Raw genomic sequence first — 22,966 nt, 5'->3', positions numbered from 1 at the left:
GACAGCAGCAGAGTCACTTAGCCTCCTGCCAGCAGACCTGGTGCCAGTGTTTTGTCACAGGGACCCACTGCTGCTAGGCCTTGTCATTAGGCTGTGGCAACGCAGCAGGAAGGATAAACAGTCATTACATCAATTACACCAGGAACCTTGGCCGCACACCGAGCACCTCTCTCTTCTCGTCTCGGTGTGTCTCCTTCTGTCCTCTGGCCTCTGCGCTGCCTGCCAACACCACGCCTGTACTAAACACAACCCCCCCTTCCCCCTTCAGGGAGGAGGCCGAAAACAGAGCGAGAGCGACGAGGCAGCATCTCCATTCCTAATGCAGTGTTTTCTATTCAAGTTGTGGTGAGCTAACTGCATTTTAATTTGGCTTGATTAATGTCAGGACATCAAGCATTCATTTGTGCTTACTGATTATTCCAAAGTGTTGGAGGGAAGCACATTTATTTCTACCTCGCTGTAAAAACAACATATCTGTCTCCACTGAAATGTGTTATTATCATTTGGCTTTTTTGATTTGGTTGTTATGCATTAGGGTGGGGTGTCTGTTTGCCTTGGTATATCTAATTTGGAATAAATATAATCCTGCTCTTTGACTTGCATTTCTAGTATTGGCTGTCTATTTTTATTGCCATTCTTCCATATACAACTCATACTGCATTCATCCATGTCTTGTAAAGTCAGAGAGATTGGGTGGGGTCAGGAACCACTGATGTGGTTGTAAACCCCAACAAAACACTGCATGTGACATATGTCTATGACTTGAATAGCTGTTACCCTGCGGTTTAGGGCATTCTTGCTGCCAAACTTGGCCTGGTCTTGGCCCAGGCTAGTCGAAGACATCTTCCTGTCCAAGTCTTCATGCCATCCTGGAGAGAGAGGATGGAAGAGACAATGACAGCTGATTAATGGCTGAAATTAAACTCTGAATATTAGATTTGTATTCAAAACGGTGTGCAATCCTCTATATATGTGTATACAGTACAATATGATGTCCTTACCCTCGGCAGGCAATGCCTCTCCATTGGTGGGGGTTACTGTGCAGAGCTTCTTGGCCGTACTGAGGCCTCTGCTGTTGAGGAATACTGGTAGGTGGACGATGTTCCTCATGTAGTCATGTCCGTTGATGTTGGAGTCTCTCAGCACACTGTTGAGGTTTTGGTTGATAGCTTTGATGATAATATGCGGGTCGCTGGCAAAGATCGAGATAAATGGGCCTTTGGAGAAGAGTACCCTCACCTGGAGTGAGAGGGGAACCATGAGTTAGTGTGTAAAGGACATCATCCACCACGTTTTTCACAATTATTCCATAAAATATGTTTTTTCAAGGTATGACATCAGCCTGTTGCACTACTGTTTCTACTGAAACCAATTTACTTCAGTCCGCTTTTCAGAGCAGGATGTGGAGGCGTGTCGTCACTACTTTAACAGTAGCTTTAGCTGTCAGCTGTAGTACTTGAGCTTAATGATCCCTGTGAGAACTAACTGTCCACAGCACGTGGTGTCGGGGATTTCCACTCTGCTAACTAAGGGACGTTGTTCAATGGTCACAGGACATCGATTTGTGTTACATGCATACATGGTTTGTTAACCCCTGGCCAACACCCTTAGCTTCGCCCCCACAGGATGATGATGGACCTCTGTCCCCACAGCAGCTGTCAACAACATCAACTAAGGCGCCAGCACATGATCTGCATCTTTCATGCACATTACCGGTAGAAAATGACTCAAGAAAAGAAAAAATACATTTTTGTTATTTGTGCAGCCTACAAAAATTGGGTCACAGAGCGCTGTGTCTGAACCCCTCTGAACTGAAGACGGTTTCAGAGTGACTGGGAGGTGCTTGCAGAGATGGGAAGATTACATTAGCACACAGAAGGTTGCCATCTTCTTTGGGATTACTTCACTAAATAATAACATTTAGCTAAAGGAAATTCTATTACAGCAGCTGGGAGGATGAATCTAAAGTTGGAGGCGAGCTGAGGCAGCTGGGAACACCAGGGTGGCTGCATGATACAGAAGATGTGTGGGGTCTGTGTGCATGGGGGAAAAGACCCACTGAAAGTTACTGTGAGACCACATGGCAGCTGCTCTGCGTGAGCTACAGATGTTAACAAAAAGTATTTCCTTCATTTTATTTCAGTGTCAGCAAAGAGGAAGCTGCACTCATCATTCAAGTGCCCATGCAGAGAATCATGTGCAAACACACACCGTGTCCAGCATCTGCAGCACTTTGTCCTGCTCACAGGCGTCCAGTCCGTCAATGATGACAGCCATGCGTGTCTGGTTCTGAGTGAAGCCATCAATGGTTTTGGCCATTTTTGACATTAGCTCCACTTCATGCTTTAGAACCTGGTGTAGGGAAAACAATAAATGGCTCAAAAACAATTCAACTATCAGTGTTAATGTGAGAAAGGAAACATACATACAAGGACATACAGCTTCATAACTTCTTAGGCAAATGACTTGGTACTATGTATTAAATGTATTAGTATACCTTCATAAATCCTTCACTCTTGAGTTTATGCAAGTTGTTAGCAGCACTGTGCAGTCGTTTCCTCTGGGAGTTAAGAACAGAGTCGGCCACCTGCCACCAGGTCCTGCAGTTGAACAGTAGGGCCAGGCACACCACACTGGCCATTGCTATTAGCACTGCATTTACTGTGAAGTTTTCAGGGTCCACCTAGGGGGCAAAGAAGGGTTACAACTGATTACTGGGGCATTCCAGGGTGTATTGTTGAAACGCAGGGTCCTCGGTTCATTGCTCTTACCCACCTTAAAGATGGCCAACAGGGCCACACCAGTGATCAGGCATCCCAGTGTCAGAGCAAAGAGCACGAAGGAGGGAACACAACACGTTTTCTTCCACTTCTTACCTGGAGAATGAGAGAAGTCAGATAACAATTATTGAGAAATGTACCCTGAAAGAACCAAAATGTTCACATACAGATCAAGTGAGAAAAGACTTCCACACAGTTCATTTTAAGCATTATTATACCACCAAGAGCTCCATTCTTAATCTGAGGTGATACAAGGGTTTAAGACCAATAACATTACAGTTGATTTAGGGGGCCACGTTTGCTGTAATTTAAATGGGATATATTTTGCTTCTTTCAATAATGGTTTTACAATCTCCAAAAACTGCACAGTGCATCTACATCATAATGTCAGCCACAGATTCATAATAATGACAGCTCATGACTGCAAATGTAGGATTCTGTTGAACTCAGTAAAAGGTCTGATTGTGACTGTAGGAGCTGGGTGGCAGGTCATTAAGAGGACGAAGACGGTGACCTCACCTTGGACCTCATCGTTCTTGAAAACCCTGAAGAGCCTGGTGGCCATGAAGCCAAACTCCCTCTCACAGGCATCGGAGAGCGTGGCGATCATCTCGGCCATGGAGGTCTCCCCTCCGACACTGGACAGTCGATTATAATCCGTGAACAAGAACCTGGGTGGCATGCAAGAAAGAGAAACGATGCTTTGACTCGCTAAGTTACACATCAAACTGCATCCAGGACTGGGACTTAAGTATTAATTTTAACAATGTTGCAGTGTAGATGTAATAGTCACCTGACAGGCAGTGCGCGGGTGGTCTGCTCAGGAAGTTCAGGCGGGTTGACGAACATCAGTTTGAGAAGCAGCTCCAGGTAACCGACCTGTCGAGCCAGGCGGGTGCTGATGACCCACGCCCAATTCCAGCTCTCCCTCTCACGCCGACTTCCGAAGTACACCAACACTGGAGAACAGACGATTATTATTACAATCATAACAGGTGCCATTTGTTTTGAAACAACTTTAAATAAACATGTGGTAAGCATTTCTATTTATTCAATTTGGAACTCTCTTAAAACACAAAAATATGCCAGTATGCAATTCAAACACTTCTCTTTTCTGCACTATGTAACTTCAGTAGGATACTGTGAGGTTTTTTCAAAGTTTATATCTTCACGTTGAAACAGACAACTTTCCCGACCCCAACAGGTTGAGAACCAGTGACTTGGCACATCAGCATTGCATTTCCAACTTCGGCTTAATCTCCTCACCGAAAAAGATGTAGAGCAAGGCGAGGAGGCTGAGGGAGACTGCAATGGCCAGCTTTGGATTAACAGTAAAGCCCAGGACCACGGCCACTGAGCCGCACAGTAGCAGGGTGAGGAAGACCACAAGCCAAGAGAACTGGAACAACGGCTCTATCTGCTGGCCTGCAAAGGTCTTCATTTCATCTGTGGGACGAGAGGGAAGAAAAATAATGTTATGTCAGATATGTGAATTAAGAATATGGGAGATTTAGTTAGGAGAGGAGGCTATCCAAGAAGAAATGTTCACAATTCAGGACTTTTCATATTTGAATGAGACAGTTTTTAATGCTGTGGGTTTACCTACCCTCCAGTTTCTTGAGAAGGAAAGACTTGCCGCTGCCCCACTGAGCGTACAGTCCAACACAGATGGGGGGCTGCATGGTGGGCTCGCTAAGAATGTCTGCTAAAGCACTGCTATACAGGTCATAACCCAACATGTCTCCATCCGACTCTGAGGGGGAGAGGTGCTCTGACAGTGGAAGAGAGAGAGGGAGATATGTAAATGGAGGAAAAGATAAAAAGTACTGAAGAAGATTTTAAAAAAGGAGCTTAATGTTTAATGTACTGGCTATGAGCTTGTTTTATCACAAGTCTTTCTAAATAAGATTGAAAAATGGGGCATACTCGCTCCAAATATCTGCGTAAGGATGCTTTTCTGGTGGGTACAGTCGATGTTGTACGGTGTCTCTCCAGCCTTGTTCGGACGGTAAAGAAGGCGGCCATCTTTAGGGTTCCTCAGCAGGAGCTCAGCCAACTTTCTGCTTCGCCCTCGGATGGCTATGTGGAGGGGCGTGTCTCCTTTCTGAGGGGAGAAAAACAGGAAAAGACACATCCACATCATTGAACTAAATAACACCATAGAAATCCTGCGTGTGTATTGTGTGTATTCAAAAAGTACCTTGTCCAGTGCAGACACCTTGGCTCCTTTATCCAGCAGCAGTTCAACTATCTCGATGTTCCTCATTTTTGTGGCTTTGATAAGAGGAGTCTCTCCCTCCTAAAACAAAAAGATACACATTTCGTCAGTACCATTCTGAAATATATTTTGATACCACAACCTATACACAACAGTTTTTCATGAAAGAAAGAAAGCCAAGAGCAGTGGGTCCTAATATTTTTTTTAGTTTCCTACTCCCTTAAAATCAAAAGGACTCCATCATGAAGCTTTGGCGACCCCTGGAGGGAGGTGGGACCCTCAGGAATGGGGGGTATGATCTGTATCTTTAGAAATTTGTCAGAAACGGGCGATTTCTGTTGTTACTATTTTAATTTAATACATATATTATATTACTGTATGTTTTAAACTTTTTCTTTAAAAAAAAGAAATCATGTGAAATGAAGAAAAAAACATGATGTTATTAAACATATATATTCATTTCAAGACAGAGTACATTTAATGCTTTACTCCTGAAGGTGCCTTACCTTAGTGCAGCTCTCGGTGTCAGGGTTACACTGCAGGATGTCTCTCACCATGGTAGCGTTACCTTTCTCCACTGCCCAGTAGAGGGCAGTCTTTCCATCCTGAAGTGGAAAAGAGAAAGCAAATACTAGCTTGTTTATCTCCGAGAACTGTGTCAGGCATACAAAAACACATATGGAAGCTGAGAATGCATTACATTGCTTTGTTTTGTGCACAGTAAATGTATAATGTTGAGTATTACAAATAAGAGCATCAAAGTGTGTCTGTTTATATAGCAATAATACTTGTGAATTGTAATTCTAATCCATGGATTAAAGTTCACTTAACCAAGAGTCAACAGAGCGGGAGAACACAAGAAGGCCTCCTGCCTGCTTTTAAACGTCAAAAAGGCAGCAAAGACGGTGAGAGAGGAGCTCCTACCTGGCCCCTGACGTCAATATCAGCGTATTTGTTCAGCAGAGCTCGGACTATCTCCACATGACCTCCTCTCACTGCTCCAATCAGCATCGTCTCCCCACTCTGAAAGAAGGACAAAAAGGAAAAACAGACAGAGAGAGACATGAAGTGTATGCATTTCATAGGAACCACTCTTTTATATTTTCCAACAGAAAGCTTTTAATACTATCACAGGCCGGCCTCACCCTGTCTGGGATGTTGACATAGGTTCCAGCGTCCAGCAAGTCTTGTACGATCTCAGTGTGTCCCTCCTTGGCAGCGATGGCCAGGGCTGTGTTGCCATCTTTGTCGGTCATATTGACATTTGGGTTTCTCTTCAGCAGCTCCTTCACAACCTCTGTATAGCCACCTTTCACTGCCACAATTAGAGCCGTCATTGAGTTCTGAAATGACACAGAATGGAGCAAATTTAAGGATCCCTCCACCTCTAACATTAATGATCACAGCTGTTTATCTTGACTTGACTGGGTGCTTACATTTAACTCAATATGTGTCCAATATGTCAATTGTTCAATAATTTAGAGCTGAGGATTAACAAACTATATTTCCCAACTGTTAACAGTTTATTTGAGAAGCTCTGGGAGACATTACAGGCTCAATGACAATTTATAATTGTAATATTGTTTACCAAGCACAATAACTCATATTTTTTTCTCTCTCATTCTTTTAATTAGACATAAATTAATTGCTCTGCAACATTAGCTACTATAGTTCCATCTGATTATTGATGTTACATATCAAGCTATCACATCGTTCACTTTGTGTCAGCACAGATGCAACATGACTCGAAGGAGCACAGATGCGCTGCGTCACAGACGCAATCAATTATTTAATATTGCAGTTCACTAATGTGTTTGTGGCGCTCGGCAGCATTAAATCTTGATTGTGTGAAAACTACACTCGCGAGAACGGACCGCTTTGTGTTTCATGGCACCAGCGATGAACCCAAAACAAAATTAGACTAGCTTAGCTCTTGAGCTACCTGTTCAGACTACCAAATCAAATATTAACACTGTTTAGGAAACACTGCAAAATATTATACAAGGTCAAAATAATTGTGGGTGCAAAGCCACAAAGAAGGCATTGTACCACCAATTTTAAAGATAAACAATTTTCCATATTTTTCCAGACTTTAAGCTTTCCAAATCTTCCAGACATATCTAAGAAAACTGACAACAAAAGCGCCAATCTAAATACAGATTAACGTGTAAATATTGTGAACAAACTTAAGGAACAACATTATCTAATATTTGATTTTTAAGAATATTATATTCCACTTTGACTCTTTCACTTTTAAGCTCTGAAAGACATTGCACATGAACTGTGGTCAGATGTATTATTATTATGTTTACTACAATTACACTGTGTAAACCATAGATAAAGCAGAATGTGATAAATTGATAATATACTCTTTTGAAAACACTATAAAAGATAACATATGTAATGTTTTAACATTAACATTAATTATTCTGTATTTGATGTTGCAACACCTTTCAAACAAGCTTGGACAGGGGCAGCAAAAGACTGCGAAAGATGGAAAATTCCAGAGGTAAACAGGTTAATTGGTAACAGGTGACAGCTCCATGACCGGGTATGAAAGGGACATCCTTGAAAGGGATTCACAGAAAATCTACAATCGACTTACCGCTCCTTCTTGGTCCACATCTGCTCCGTTTGCCAGAAGGTGCATCACACTCTCATAGTGGCCCTTCCTAGCTGCCCAGATCAAAGGAGTGGTACCATACTGCAAAGAAGAAAAAGAAAATGCAATAAAGTGCATGACACAAAAGTGGCAAGAGATTATTTAGTCAACAACCCAGGGACTCGAAAATAAATAAAGAAAGAAGGATACTCAAAAAAGGACAAATCTTTTAACTGCATCTTCTGCGTGATTAAAAACAAGTAAATGACAAACATCTGTCAGTATGTAGTTACCTTGTCTGAGCAGTTGACCTTGGCTCCGTGCTGCAGCAGGAGATGGACAATCTCAGCGTGGCCTCGACCTGCCGCCCAGATAATGGGGTAGACGCTGTACTGTTGGGGCAGAGGACAGGGGTGAAGTCATGCTGACAGTAACTAATGATCAGTGTCGGGCCTGCGGTCGTACAAATGCTTTAAACCACCTTACATGACTAAAACACGGATGATGGAGGGCTGTGTAGGTTTGTGGTAGTGGTCACTTTTTTTTGTCAGTGCTGCCTACTGACATTTACAACTAATGTTTATATCATTAACATTACCTGGAGCATTCAAAATTAATGACAATGTCATTAGATTTACCATGAGCTTCAATTTGACCACAGCAGTATAAATTTTTTCCATCTATAATCATTATTATCATTATCATTATTACTATTTCCTGTACTTTACACGTATGTATTATGTGTGTCATTTTCATGCTGATATTAAGCAACAAAAGCTGCCAATGATGCTACACAGTTTGTCCAGTCTCAGTACCTGACCAGTGATGTTCGGGTTAGCTCCTTTTTCCAAAAGCAGCTGGGCCACATCTGTTCGACCTTTATAGGCTGCCCACATGACAGCAGTCCATCCTCCCTGAGTAGGATAAATACACAGGACAGAGTTGAGATTAGCAGAAAATGTATTCAAATCCGAAAGGAGAGAAGAGTGAATGTGTATATGATGGCACAGCACATCTATATATTCAATATTTACTGTGTGTGTAAGGGGGGTACCATCAGTATTAAATTCGAGCTTTACAGAAAAGGTAAAATCCAAGCAGATTTTGTGGTAGGAAAATATGCTATTTACAGCTGGTGTGACACACTTTCCAGTGAGTGAACAGTATCGCACAGTGCGATTTATCATAATCCCACCGTGATGACTGGCTGTGATCTATCCTGTGCAGCTTAGACACATCCCGCACGTCAGTGAGTCAGTTGATGTCATGAGTCATTTCCACAGTCACTCGAGAAAAAAATCAACTCAAAGTGTCTCAACATATAAGTGCTAAAATAGTGAAGTAAGTAAAAAAAAGTGTTATATTTTGAGTGCCAACACAGAAATTTAAAACATCACTTAGACTACCTCCTGAGAGTTACTGCTCATGAGGATTACATTTTTAGCGTTCCGTCTGTTTGAAATGCACATTACCTCTTGAGCTGGCACATCTACATAATCACTAATACCAAACACACTCATTCCCAGGTGATACTGTACAAATATGCGCATCTCATCTGCATGTTGCCAAAAGTCTGCTTATGAATACTGTATACAGAATAGCTTCCGTAGCAACTCTGCAGACAACTGTCTGCTTCTGACAAGACTAAATCATATCACTGCCCCATGAGGAGACAACCAGAGCTCAGTAAATGGGATTACTAGTTGAGAGGAGCCATCGCACATCAAGTAATTTAATTTTGTGTCCATTTCAAGGCTACCGGTTCATCCAATTCAACCAGTACTGGGCTCATCACATTTTATACAAACCATTAATGCACATGAAAATGAATGTAAATTGTGTATATTGGATACATAAGAAGAGTCAACTTACAGTACAAGTTTGAGCAGCTTGTTTATCAACCTCTGATACTTTACTTTAACATTTAAAGTATATTTAGAAGTTTAACACTGCGTCTTATTGTACCATGTTGTTTAGCTATTGAATCTTTTTCCTATAAACATAAATTGTCAAGTCATTTTGGCATGGAGGATACTTTAAGACCCTGTGCTGGTTAAGTTTCTTTTTTTAAGATATTTTAGTTGGTATTTAGGCTATGTTTTTGAATGTAGATAGGATAGACTAAAGGAAACAAGGAGAAACAAGAAAACGTGACATGATACTGTACATGTTTCGAAAAACAAACCCAGGACGCTGTGATTACATGACCCTTCACATCCACGAAGCCACCAGGACAGCCTTTAAACTCGACCATGCTCTTAAGGATACTATTGCATGGCATTTTCAGAAAATATATATCATCAGTGGAAACAGCAGGTTTAATGGAGAAAAAGCCTCTGGTAATTCTCTATATCCTCACCATGTCTCGATGTTCCAGGTTTGCCTTGTTCTCCAGCAGCTCCCTCACCACATCGATGTGGCCCTCCTTAGCTGCCGAGATCAGCGCCGTCCAGCAGTCCTGCACATATAGACAACCTGTTACCCTGGGAACTCCCATCAGACTCTAAATCCAGCTGGACAAACGTCCAAGCTCTCCAAGCTCTACCTGGGACGCCCCGGGAACTGTCAAAGCAGTGTACCTACCAGCTGGTCATACCAGGTGCTCATTTGAACAGGGTGTCGCATGGACATACAGGAGTGTCAGAGAGTCGAGTGTGAAAGACAACAGCGACTGCAGTATCTTCTCCTTTCTTCTTCTGTGTTAGTAAGAGAATGAGTTTGCCATGTGTAATAGCAGGTTCCATGTACCTGAAAGGTCGATGTGAGGTGTATTGTGTGAGCATGCATGCGTGTGTCGAAGTGGGAGGGTATATGCATGCATGCGTGAGTGTGTGCGTGTGTTGGGCTGGCTCTTGAAGGCACAGGGTGTTGGCCAGTCAGTGGATCCTGTCATTTACTCGAAAGAGCGAAGGTAAGAGTGTATAATAGGTCGTCATTATGACTCATAATAGCTGTGGACTAAGCCCGAGTGTGGTGAGTTCAGCAAGATGGAACATCAAGACCACTACTTCGCCGACGTCTTCTTTGTGAAGTGGATGATGTGGTTAAAATGACCGCATTGTTTTTCACCTGTGCCTGGACTCTGTTGCGATCTATTATAACGCCACGTGTACCTGCACATGAGGGCGTGTTCACATTAGAGAGTTTGAGAGGTCATGTTTGTGCGTGTGCATGCTTACAACATCGTCCAAGTTAACGTTGGCCCCTCTCCTAATGAGCTCCTGTACTATCTCCAGACTGCCCTGCTCTGCCGCCACCATCAACGGAGTCTGCCCATTCTGGAACAAAGATAGAGGGAAGGAACGGAAACCAACAAGCCAATTAATTACACTGTTTTCTCAGTGATCCTCTGTGAGGTCACTGGTAAAGAAAAAAAAAAAGAAAAAAAGGCAGACAGTGAGACTCTTTGATGATTCATCTCTGGTCTTGTACTGTAGAAGAACCTGATGATAGATTACTTGATGCAATCGTCTAATGTTAACGTCCAGAAATGTCATGAAAAGACCAAAAGAGACATGTGACTCAGGTCTTTTGGATCAAGTCCTAACTCATTCTTCAGCCAATGTCAGGGCAAGTCAAATCCCAAGTCAAGTCTGGGCCCATTTATTCTTACTTTAAAAATGAGTCACAAATATACTTCTTCCCTAAAACACCAAAAACTACACATTTTAGCAAATGTTATTCTGAGAGTAGTAGGAGTACATTAGCTGGGGACTTTTGTCAGAAGTAGATGTGGTTCACTGGTGAGTATCTAAATCAGCAAGACGGTTTGTGTGTGACTGATATGAAAATAAACTACAGTGATGGAAATGAAGCAGTAGGTCACACAGCGTGATGGTGTGGCTCACTGATGTATTTTTGGACAACAATGGACAGCTATAGTTTAGAGGGGTAGGCTTAAACAGGTTGTAACGGTACAGATATTACTGGAGGCAACAGACAGGGGAATTTTAAAGGGTGAATATAATAACAATAGTTTGGAGTAGAAGCAGATAGCTGATTAATCGGCCGATACCACCTCTGATTAAAAGTTGTGCCTCTTCAGTTTAATGTGTTAACAATGCCATACCAGAACTGACAAACTTATCATGCTCATACTTTATGAATAAAGCCATCTTATACAAAGTGCACAATGTAATTTCCCTGACTTTGCATTATGGAGCCTTCATGCAAAACAGTGATGCATAGCCCCAATTTATTGGTGGAGGCTGCAAATCTACTGATCACTATAAGGGTTCACTAGTTTGTGCCCTGTTCAATAATTGGTTTTGTACTGTATGTACTAACAGACTTAACTTCACAATGACAGCAGCTGCAATAGATCAAAATAAAGCAGCCCTAAGTTCCCCTCTAAACTGTTCATTTGTTTCATCCAGGGTGCATAACATTAATGTTCATTTTTTTATGAGGGCTTTTTATGAATGCTTAGTGCCTACAAAAACTAATTACCTCCCTTGGGAGTTCTCATGTTTTATTATTTTCTTACTGGCTGTCTGATGGACATCAACACCATTAAATGTGTGAGTGTTAAAAAATAATTAACAAAATGAAACATGAAAACTTCTAATTGGGCTGAATACTCTTTATATGCACTATGTCTCATATATACTAAGAGCCAATCTAAAGGAAAAGATGAAAGTCCATACACCAAACATTCTATCAAACACTATGCTCGGTCTTCTCTTTGCATATTACCTTTAATAGTATTCTTTACAGTTTCATAAATTATTCTATTCCCCCTTTTACCACACAATATTTCAAAGAGCCTCTAATTACCTCACACACTCACTAACTAATGACCGACTTACATCACTCCTGCTGTCCACATCTTTGAACTTGTCCAAATGTGTTTTGATGGCTGCCAGGTTCTCCTCCTCCACGTAGGTGAACAGACTCTGGATGGCCAGAGAGGTCATCTTCAGGGAGGTGGTGGTATCCATGGCTGACTTCTAACCACCTGTACACCACTGTAGATATAGAGGAAAGGGATTAGCATTCAGAGAGGACTAAAGACACCAGTGATATGCATCTGGCCTGCACAGTGAAATGTACAGCACTAGGAGAGAAGCAGAGTCAGTAAAATAGAAGCCGGGAAGAGGGTGTGGTGTGTCTTTGAAGTGATGCTCGGGAACAAACGCGTCCGGTCCAGGCCTGGCTCACACGCACAAAGACGTACAAACAAAAAACAGGCCATGCATTTTTTGCCTCAGCTATAATCATCACGACATACCACCACTAAGTCAGATTTTTTAAAAACATGAGCAAGTCTCTCTTAAAAAAGAAAATTCTGCTGCATAAATGTAGATTTTTTATCAGTTACACAGCTTGCTTTACAACAAGTAGAGCTTGCCCTTGTGTGTGTACATTCTTCCATGTATTTTTTGTTTTATTCTTTAATTTTTTTTTAATGCAAAGGAGATTGTGAGAAAGTGTCACTTGGCTGAACAAGCACCTGTGTCTGCCTTCACTGCCATACCAGGCACAAACACACCAATTCCGAAATTCCTTGTTGTTATTTTGTGTTTGTTGTTATTTTTCCTCCCTTTTGTCCCAGGGTAAAAAATAAATCTTGATTAGAAAACATAAAAAATGACGGAACAATTTTCATCCAGCCCTTAATTACACTACCTTTCACAGGGCAAACATTAAATCATGCAAATTTAGGAAACAACATATATGATATAACCTTCCTTTAAATGTGGAACAATGTTTTTTTTTCATTGCTTCAAAAGCCTTTCAAGCCTGTGATACAACTACCTACATAATGTTAAGATTTTTTCAGTTCTTACAAAATCTTGCAAATTGATGGCAGGGATATCACATCAAACAAAACTTATGTGACACATCTACTATCGGTAGTGGTCAACGACAGGAATATCAGCAATTACCACTACTCAGCCAATGTATTTGTTCATTACAATAAACAATTCAACAATTCCACAAATTAAATGGATCCCCATAAAAAGATTCACAGCTGCATGCATTTCAACCAGAATATGAAACTATGGGTTAAACTGAACTGTGCACTGAACACGCTCATTACTGAGGAGGTAACAGAGGCCCCTTGGTTCACTTCAGTTTAGCTCAGTCTGCCTGCTCATGCTGAAAAAGTGAACTTAAATTGGTCTGCTCAGTATAATGAAGGCAGTTAAGCCACGATGCCCCGTTCACTAAAGTCCACTAAGTCATCAGATTTCAGTGAAAACAAACAATAGTCGTCAAACTTTGATCCTTTGAGGTAATGATGCCTAGGGACAATAGGTGCGCTCTACTGTGTGCTCTAATTATATCAAGATTGACTTAAGTCTACCCTCCTCCACTGCCTTGGATCTGACTTTGTGGAAGAAAAGTACAGTTTTTTTTTTTGCCTGAGAGTACAGTATGTACACTATTTCACTGGAACAGCTTTGCATCAATTTTGAACCAAAATAGTAGTAGGACTAAGTTAGGCAATTGTCTGCATCTGACAAATCAATGCAGACAGCTCACTTTGGGAGATTATCTACAGTTAGGCTCCATCATTATCAAGAGTTATTTTTCAAATCCAGACATAGATTGCAGACAAGCATGTTCCTCTAACAGCTAAGTAATTTTAAACATTTTCGCCCTGGGGCTCAACAGGAGTACTTAGACATGACACTTCTGTAACTACTGGGCACTGATAGGATCTCCTCCAAAAAATAATATACTGTGAAATATTAAAGCTTCCCAGAGGGAATATATCGATTTTATATCGCTATCCTGATAGGAGACTATGCATCATCTCAAATTCTGAATATCTCTATATTGTGATATGGCATAAGTGTTGTTATTTCCTGGTTTTAAAGGCTGCATTACAGTCAAGTGGTGTAATTTTCTGGATTTACCAGAATGCTCTTCTTGTTCTAATACTTGCCCTTACCCATCCAGTCATTATATCCACATTACTAATGTATGTAGACCAATCTGAGCATTTATGAGGGGATTTCAAAATATTGAGAAATATAATGTCTGTCGTGTATAAGCCTAAAAGTATAGTCATATCACTTTGAGGCCATATTGCCCAGCCCTTTATTAAGTGTATTACTTCACCCCTTTAGACATTGCTGTTGTAGCTGTTGTAGGGATTCATCCAATCGATGAAAAACTCATTAATGATTCATCAAGTTGGGCTCTTCCATCATAGTCAGACTCACTTCCTGCCCACAGTATCGTAGAATTAATGAGCTCCCTTCGTTGATTGCAGGTTGCCTTGGCAATGGGCTTCACATTAGCACAAGCAAACATGCTGCTACTTATTTCAACATAATCTGCGAGTCAATCAGCTCAGGCTCAGGTCAGTCAATGCTTAGTATGTCACATGCCTGTTGGGCTGTTGGTACAAAGGCCCCAAAAACACTCAGTTCAATCATTAAGAGAGGCCGATCAATAAACAACTATATAGTCTTTTTTTTCTTTTTCAGTCTGACACTGTCTCTCAAGTCTGGAATCCCCTGCCAGCTGTTCTCCCATATCGGACAGTATCACACATAACTGGGAAAAAAAATCCTTTGTTTACAGTGAAGGCAATAGGCGCCTGTTGACACACCCTCCTCAGCTCCTTTTCTCTCGGGACAATGGGTGGACGATAACAGCACACAAGAACCAATCAGTAAACATTTAGCTCCCTCACTGTTGAGCAATGATATAAGATAAGAGCTCACACGCATTTCTTTTAACAGAACATGCACCCAGTGAAAACCAGCCGAGACAAAACACCAATAAAAACACTAAAAGCCACTAAAACAAATGACTAAAGCTGCTAAAAGAGGGGCATGTTGCCTTTAGAAAACACTACAGAAGACTCCACTTACCTTGGTGCAGGGTGATGCTGGTATTTATTTGGCTATTCAGCACCAATCTTTATCCTTTGCTCACTCGCACACAGTATCAACAAGCACTGCTGGGCAAACGCTCAGCATCCCCCCTTCACTCAAGCCAGAATATTAGATGAGGGGGGCTGGCCTACGCCCGTCTCTTCCCAACACAATAGACACACGCGACCGGATTCTCATTCATTTCATGCACTGGCTCAGCACCAACTGATGCAGATAAAAGGGGAGAGACAATTTAGATACTGGCCTCATTTGTGCAGTTTAGTTCTATGAGCAATGCAATAAAGTAACATTTGGTTTTAATGGGAGCTGTCACTGGCAGATTATCCCTCATGTCAATTCAGTGTGTTTAAATGACTTAATTGCTCAGCAGTTAAAGCCAAAATGGTAAATAATGACAAAACGCAGCAGTTCTATTTATATGTAAGCTCTATTGGCTGTAAGAAATCTCCTAAGTTCCAGGATTGGCAGGAAATATTAACAAAATCAACAAATTAGAGTAAAGAAACAAGAATATATTCATATTTGAGAAGCTGGAATCAGAGAAATTTGACTTTTTTTTCAGAAAAAATCACTCAAACCAATTATTCGATTCTCAAAGACAGTGTTCGAATATGTTTTGAGCTGACAACTCATGGATGAATCACTGCAGCTCTATGTTATTTTACTACAAAATGTCAGATAATATTACAACTGTCCCCAAAACCAGGTGACATCTTCAAGTCGCTTTTTTTGTTCATCCAGCCGTCCAATACGACAATAAAAGTATTCAAAAACATTTGGGGGAGCAGCAAACAGTAAGTTTGTGGCATTTTTTGCGTAAAAATTTCAATTATTGACAAATTTGTGATTTTGGCATACAAACAGGAACAAAAGGCAGGCAAGAAGACATTATGAAATAGGTCACAATTGGCCAAATATGTCAAAAATAAACATAGAAATATATATCACATGACTCTAAAGCATTTAGGGCCCCTAAAATCAATGATGATGTTTTGTCTAGTTTCACTGCATACCAGTTATTATATATGATAATTTATATTTTCAGAATCACCCAGATCTCAGGTCAAACATGGTTCAGTATTGACATAAAAACACAAATTCAGATAAAGCCCATGACAGCTGTGCTGTTATCTGACCACACACAAACATGAACTTGGAGGCCAACACTGGATAGGATCTCTAAATTTAACCAGTCAGCTCTTGGTGTCTTGTCATGTGGGCGTGAAACTGCTGAGAGTTCAGTTTCCTCACATTCTGGGTCTGCTCCAAAAAACAGCTTTAATGACCTGTCGGGGAAACTTTAAAGGGAGGGCACAACCTGCGGCGGTCAATATTAGAGGTAGTTCTACTCTGATTTTACTCTGTTGACCATAAAAATTATTAAAGCTCCTGTTTGGAACACATCCCTGTCAGCCGTTGGGAGAAAAACAGACAACCAAGACATCGTTTCAGCTTCGTGGTGACGTAGAAACAGCGCGTTTCCTTCCTGATTGTGCAACTTTTAAAAACAAACAAAAAAAAACCAACAATATCTAACGAGAGCAGCTGTGGAAACATCAGCCGCTTCCACTGCGTGTCGCGTGGTCGAAAAAGCCCACATCTGGATGACACCACACGTCACATGACTTGTGGCCTCGAAGACGAGTAGAGCTATAATTTACTCTCTAATGGACGGGTTTTAACGAGGATGTTACAGGCAGACAGACCTCCCGTGTTTAACACTGTTACTAGGAAGCGACAGCAAAACACCAGCGAGCGAAAACTCCCAGCGGCTAACATGGCGGCTAGCTCTCCAACAGGTCCTTACTTACTTTTATCACCTCTAAAAGGTGACATAAATTACGGTGAACACCATGAAGTCCCCTTACCTAGGCCGGGCTGCTGTGTAATTGTTTAAGTCTTGATTCCAGTCCGGAGAACATGACCAAAAGACGCTACTTTTTCACGTCATACTGTGGCTTCGGTGGTGCGTTAACCTGCTCCCCCGGCTGCTACAGTAAAGTCAATAGCTCCACCTCCGACTACCCGTAGTTCCAGCAGCGGAGCAGCCGGGGTCCTCAACACCCTCCCCCGCTTTGATCATGTCTTGTCTGGTTACCTCATCTGATAGGATTACTGTTTTTATTTATTTATTTATTTACTTCACTTTAGCCTTTAAACGTTAGGCACCAAGCATCAGCTGAACTTGTCAGAAGACGACTGCTTCTGAATTTTCAGCAGCAGTGGAGGAATCACTCAAACGCTGCAATCAAGTGAAGTACTTAGTAGTAGTAGTGGAAAATATTGTAAAAAAAAAAAAAAAAAAGGAAAAAAAAGAAAAGGAGTTAATAAAAATATCAATATTATCAATTCTTTTCCAAGACAATAAACAGTAGGAGATGACATTGTGTTATATTCCAAAAATGTTAAAATGTTAAAATACTAATAATACATCACTCACAGGGGTCATTTGTCTGCACAATCAATCAATGTTTATACTTCCAGTACATTTATAATGTACTTTGTACTTTGCAGAACTCTTTCTCATAATGGAGTATTCCTACAATAGGATCTGAATACTTACACCCACTGATTTTATGTTAAAAAAAAAAAAAAAGTTTTTAAAAAGTACCAAAAGTCATACTTTACATTGGGGAAAGTGAAAGTCACCCAAATATTTAATGTACCGAGCAGTACATGTGTACTTACATATTGTATACGAGGGACTTACTGATTATTGGATCTGATATTCTTTGAAAATGTAGTAATGAAAGTATAAAGTAGCAGTAATGGAAACAAGTACTGCAAAATTGGACTGAAGTACTGTATATGAGTTAATATACTTAGTTACATTCCATCACTGATATGAAACAATAGATGAGGACAGATAATGGTCAGTCTAATACAGTCTAATTTCACACAGGTGATCTGTGAATGTGTTTGACACCAAGATCTTTGATTTAGGTAAGAAGAGAGGTCTAATGTCACAGTTAAACCCTACGAGTGTTATGTACACGTTAAGCCTAAAAACAATCTGTTATCATAAGAACAGTTGAACAACAAACACCCTCTTTTATTTTTCTACAGTTGACATTTTGACTTGTCGTAGCAGGAGATGCACAGGTGTGTCTGATAACACTGACAATGTCTCCATCTATTCTGAAACCAAGCAGCCAAACACAGCTGTTATTAATCTGATCATTTACACCTGTGCTTTATCCGCTGTGTGAAAAAGGCCTGCAGCACCGACGTTCAGTCAGGAGGTACGCGGTCAGACGTGTCACGTTGACAAAAACATTTCAGCGTCATATGGAGACGGCGCGGCTGGGAACTCTTTATTTCTCTTTCCCTTTCAAAATCTATGTAATTCTGTCAAATTTCAGCAGTAATTAACATTTCTAACAGTAGACATTTTCACATTATAGCAGGAAAAGCAAAGGTGTGATTAACACAATTATTAACACCTGCATGACATTTAAGCGAGGCCTGTACTGGCTCACTGTCATGACTAATGGGAAAATTGATGGAAGTGAGCCATCGTCAATGAAATGTGTCTGTCGGCTGTAATAAAGGGTCCTTCATAATAATGCAATAATGTGGCACGACAACAATGCAGGGACAAAAGCTAGAATTTAAACATAAATGTTACTGCTAATATTATTTTTTGTCGCTAACAAATAACATATTCTTTAACTATATAGCCTCTATTCAAAGAAAGACATTTTCAAACATCTGTTTTAGTGTTTAAAAATAATTTCTCTTTATTTTGCCACATAAATCAGAATTTTAATGTACTGTTATACAAATCTTTCAATAAATTTCCTTCTCACACAAAAATAACCATTATGTTACACAGGCGCACGCGCAGGCATACTACAGCGACACATGCACACACACACGCAAACACACACACGCAAACACACACACGCAGGCACACATGCTCACATACACGCGAGAGAACAAAAGAAATGCGCCATTCTCGATTTGGCACTTTGGACATATGGAGCAGTTTGCATTGTTCTGCTGGTTTGGGTGGCCATGCAGTGCAATAATCGCTATGTTTTATTTTATTTTTTTCGTAGAATGACATCCCTTTCCCTTAAGTGGGCCGCTCTCGCCTACACAGGGCCCAGGCTACAAATATAGTTCACATGAGACCACATCGACATGTACAGATCACATGAATACTGGAACACACACACACACATACATACACACACACACACACGCACACATACACACAGTTATGGCAGGAATATGCAAATGTTAGAAAACCTTTTAAAAGAAATGAAAGAGGTCCATAGGTCAAAGCTCACCTCTGCTGCTTTGTTATTTTTACATAACACAAATGCACCAAATCAAATCAAATGGTTGACAGTATTTTGGGAAAAACCAAAAGAAACATAGCACAACTTCAAAGTGTTTATGATATTGTGGGCTTCAAATCCCCCCCAGACTGTCTCCTGCGCTAACGGATCCGTTAAAATGTGTCTTTTAGGTTGCCTCCTCTGCAACAGATTTCCACATCCTCTTGTCTAAATCCATATGAGTGTTTAATGAAACAGAAAGGAAACACACAGGTGGCCTTTTTGAGCTGCTGCGTGCTGTGAACTGGCTGATTTTTGAAAAAGGCTTAAGGTGAGCCGTGGACCATAACAACACGGGGATCCAGTGTCTCTTACGCCTTACAGTAAATGCACCCTGAAACACCCCCTATTCTAACATAAGTGCACATAATATGAAATAAGACCATCGACACAACAGCTGGTCTATATCTTTGAGAATTGTACAATAATATGATGTCAGGTAACTAACATAAATAGCTGTGACAGATTTCGGCCTGAAGAAGGCTATGCGCATCAAATTGGGAACCGTTTTCTTTTACATTCAGTTGGCTTCCGATAATTATGGCTTTTAAAATTGTATAAATTAAATAAGTCTTCAGCAAACGTGGTAATCCGGAACGTTTGTAGGACTTGAGACAATGAACTAAATAGTGTTCAACAGTAACGTTAACAATCGACTGCGTGTACAAGTTTAGTTTTATTGGATTATTATGTTTAATAATTCTTTAGTTTCAAATAGTTTCAGATACTTAAATAACTGCCGCCAGACATCTGAATGCAGAGGAAACCCGTTGCGTGAAAAATATGAACACACTAAGAAAGACAGAAAAAAAAAAGTCACACACCCGAACCCCATCTTAGAAATCCCTAAGAAAAATAAAAATCTAAAAATCACGCCAGGGTAAAATAAAAAAAAAAAAAGAAGCAAACTCCCTTTGCAACACACATTTATCTGATGGGTCACGTTTGTCGAAAAGAAAAAGCAGCAGATATGAAAAATATAAAAAGGAAACAAAAATCCATTTAGTAACTCTTGAGTGCCTCGTTTAGACTTTCCACTGCTGGAGGCGGACGAGATCTGAATTCCACTTCGGGCCTCACTTATGTCAGGCAAAGTTAAATCATCCCAGGGAAAGAAAATACAAAAACAAAAACAAAAACAAAAACAAGCATGAGAATGGATTTCAAATAGTGTTGTCACAAACATCTAAATACAAAACACGTACAATGTGAATTTCTTCTCCGATAAAGATTTTAAAAAAGACATAGAAACCAAACAATGTTTTGAGAATCCTAAGGCCTGTTTGAAGTTGGCAGCTGATGATAAAGGTTATGTTTCTTTTACATGAACACATTTTTCCGTTTCGACCTAACAGAGGCTTGTATCCAGACAATGACAAAAACCCTCCACATACTGCGCTTGTTTGCGTAACCTGACACCACAATGGTTTCTTGCAGTGTGCCAATCCAACTTTTTATTTCACCACACGAGTACATAGAGGGTTTAAGGCAGCTTGGAAGTCTTCTTTTCCGCTAATGTAATGTAAAGTAACCACTATCACTCATTAGTTTACACCATGGCCATTGTTACATCCAGGTCTCGTATTCCGTGTTAGAAGTGTGATTGCTGTCATCCTTGCTACTGGAAGTTTTGACAGAGCGTTGGACTCGTGTTTTTCTGTCTGTTAGGATTTTTCAGAGCGTCCGATATTTGGTTCTTCGTCAGGTAAACGGACCCGCCACACTCCAGCTCTCAGTGGTTTCTAGTTCGTCTCAAGTGTTTTCTGCTGCTGCGTCGCCATTCCGAGCCTCATGTGGCTTTGTCTTTCTGGTTGCAGTTGTTGTCTGTGCTATTGTGGTCTGTCTGGTTGTCCTGTAGGCCGTCCTTCTGTGGGCCGTCCTGCTGCTCTTTGGCCTGCCTGCGTCTCGGTTTGACAGGTAGGACCAGTACTGTCAGGAGACACAGGAGGTGTAGGCAGAAGTACCAGGACCTGCAGAGACATCCAAAGTAACAATTAGCATAGTGTGTATAAAACATGGACATATTCTTTGTGACGTCACCCACAGGCTTATGAAAAGCCACTGTGTGTGCCGACTGCAGGCGTTGCTGTCTTTGCACCTAAGGCAACATCCAAATGCATGTGAATTAAAATCACCTGCCCAGGCTGAAAGTGGGCTGTGCAGGATGAGGGGCACAGGGTGCGCTGGTTTGTAGTCTGTTTGTTGGGTACTTCTCTGCTTTTGGTTGTGGCCGTCAAAGGTGAACTCCATGCAAAGCCCAAATGCGGATTTACTATGCAATCGGATGCAAATGTTGTTTTCACCTCTCACGTTAATGGGCGCGAACCAAATTGGGCTGGAAATGTTGCATACGTGTGACCGCAGCTTAGCTGTTTGGCCAATCCAAACTTGGGCGTAGAGATGGATTAGGGCGGAGTGGAAAATGGGCCGAATGACGCCCGGTTACTGATAGTAGGCCAGACAGCTGGGGGCTAGCTGTCACTCCAAGCACCTGCACCCTTAATTATACATAACTTTAGAACTAATATCACTTAAACATGTGAGTAACATAAAAATTCCCCCCTGCGTAAAGAAGCAGTCAGCTATACAGACCAAAACCTTTTTTAAAAAAAAAAAAAAAACAGGATGTACAATTTTTTTATTTCTGCTGGGCGATAAGTCTAGCTTTAAAAGAAAAAAGCTGTTAAAATTGCTAAAATCATCTAAAATAGCTCATCTGTGCACGACGAGACGAGGCAGCTCTGTGTCAAACTCACCTCAATATGGAGAGAAATGTACCCTATCAGACTGTTCAGCTCTGTTCATTATGTAGTTGATCTAAACAACATCCACAGTTATGTATATTTTCAGCTCTGCCTCCTCCTTCCCCCACACCAGCTGCTTTAACGAGTCCGTTTTATATCAGCCGTTTAGCAGCCACGCGCCGATTTAACGACCGAATGGCGCCTGACCATTGTTGGGCCTTTATTTCATGGCAGCGGCCGAGCGGTGTTAAGGCCGCTCATTTCATTTGCTCCTCATCAATCCTCCCTATCCTCCGCTCATTAAGCTGCCTCGTTAACCGTTACAGCCTGACAAGAGGTAACCAGGCTAATGAAAAAGTGTTAATTTCTACACTCTGGCTGGTTGCTTCATTTACATTCTTGATGCAACGACAGCAGTGC

At 41.1% G+C, this 22,966-nt stretch overlaps 2 protein-coding genes across 7 annotated transcripts in view; both read right to left on the bottom strand.

Annotated features, from left to right (window-relative positions):
- The window catches only part of kidins220a (kinase D-interacting substrate 220a), a 45,996-nt gene extending 28,516 nt beyond the window's left edge, over window positions 1-17,480 (bottom strand). For 4 of the 6 annotated variants that reach the window (XM_030443978.1, XM_030443979.1, XM_030443980.1 and 1 more), the window contains exons 1-20: window positions 12,409-12,540; window positions 10,780-10,878; window positions 9,960-10,058; window positions 8,416-8,514; window positions 7,894-7,992; window positions 7,604-7,702; window positions 6,144-6,341; window positions 5,923-6,021; window positions 5,505-5,603; window positions 4,981-5,079; window positions 4,707-4,884; window positions 4,387-4,551; window positions 4,047-4,226; window positions 3,574-3,739; window positions 3,300-3,451; window positions 2,776-2,876; window positions 2,498-2,683; window positions 2,212-2,352; window positions 1,002-1,239; window positions 778-869 (exon numbers count right to left, since the gene is read on the bottom strand). In XM_030443978.1, coding sequence (XP_030299838.1) covers window positions 778-869; window positions 1,002-1,239; window positions 2,212-2,352; window positions 2,498-2,683; window positions 2,776-2,876; window positions 3,300-3,451; window positions 3,574-3,739; window positions 4,047-4,226; window positions 4,387-4,551; window positions 4,707-4,884; window positions 4,981-5,079; window positions 5,505-5,603; window positions 5,923-6,021; window positions 6,144-6,341; window positions 7,604-7,702; window positions 7,894-7,992; window positions 8,416-8,514; window positions 9,960-10,058; window positions 10,780-10,878; window positions 12,409-12,540 — 2,721 coding nt within the window. Of the gene's footprint in view, window positions 1-777; window positions 870-1,001; window positions 1,240-2,211; window positions 2,353-2,497; window positions 2,684-2,775; window positions 2,877-3,299; window positions 3,452-3,573; window positions 3,740-4,046; window positions 4,227-4,386; window positions 4,552-4,706; window positions 4,885-4,980; window positions 5,080-5,504; window positions 5,604-5,922; window positions 6,022-6,143; window positions 6,342-7,603; window positions 7,703-7,893; window positions 7,993-8,415; window positions 8,515-9,959; window positions 10,059-10,779; window positions 10,879-12,408; window positions 12,568-15,432; window positions 15,569-17,324 lie in introns of those variants that run through there. The other 2 variants (XM_030443975.1, XM_030443976.1) reach the window with 2 other exon arrangements.
- A 1,690-nt stretch (window positions 17,481-19,170) lies between these two features.
- mboat2a (membrane bound O-acyltransferase domain containing 2a) overlaps window positions 19,171-22,966 on the bottom strand; it is a 44,354-nt gene continuing 40,558 nt past the window's right edge. Inside the window, exon 13 of the mRNA XM_030391545.1 lies at window positions 19,171-21,772. Within this exon, the coding sequence (XP_030247405.1) occupies window positions 21,592-21,772 (181 nt within the window). The 3' untranslated portion in view covers window positions 19,171-21,591. The remainder of the gene's footprint in view (window positions 21,773-22,966) is intronic.

Source organism: Sparus aurata, chromosome 16 (assembly GCF_900880675.1).
Source record: "Sparus aurata chromosome 16, fSpaAur1.1, whole genome shotgun sequence".
Taxonomy (NCBI): domain Eukaryota; kingdom Metazoa; phylum Chordata; class Actinopteri; order Spariformes; family Sparidae; genus Sparus; species Sparus aurata.
The sequence above is the reverse complement of the archived record's forward strand: the minus strand, read 5'-3'. Positions and strand labels throughout refer to the sequence as shown.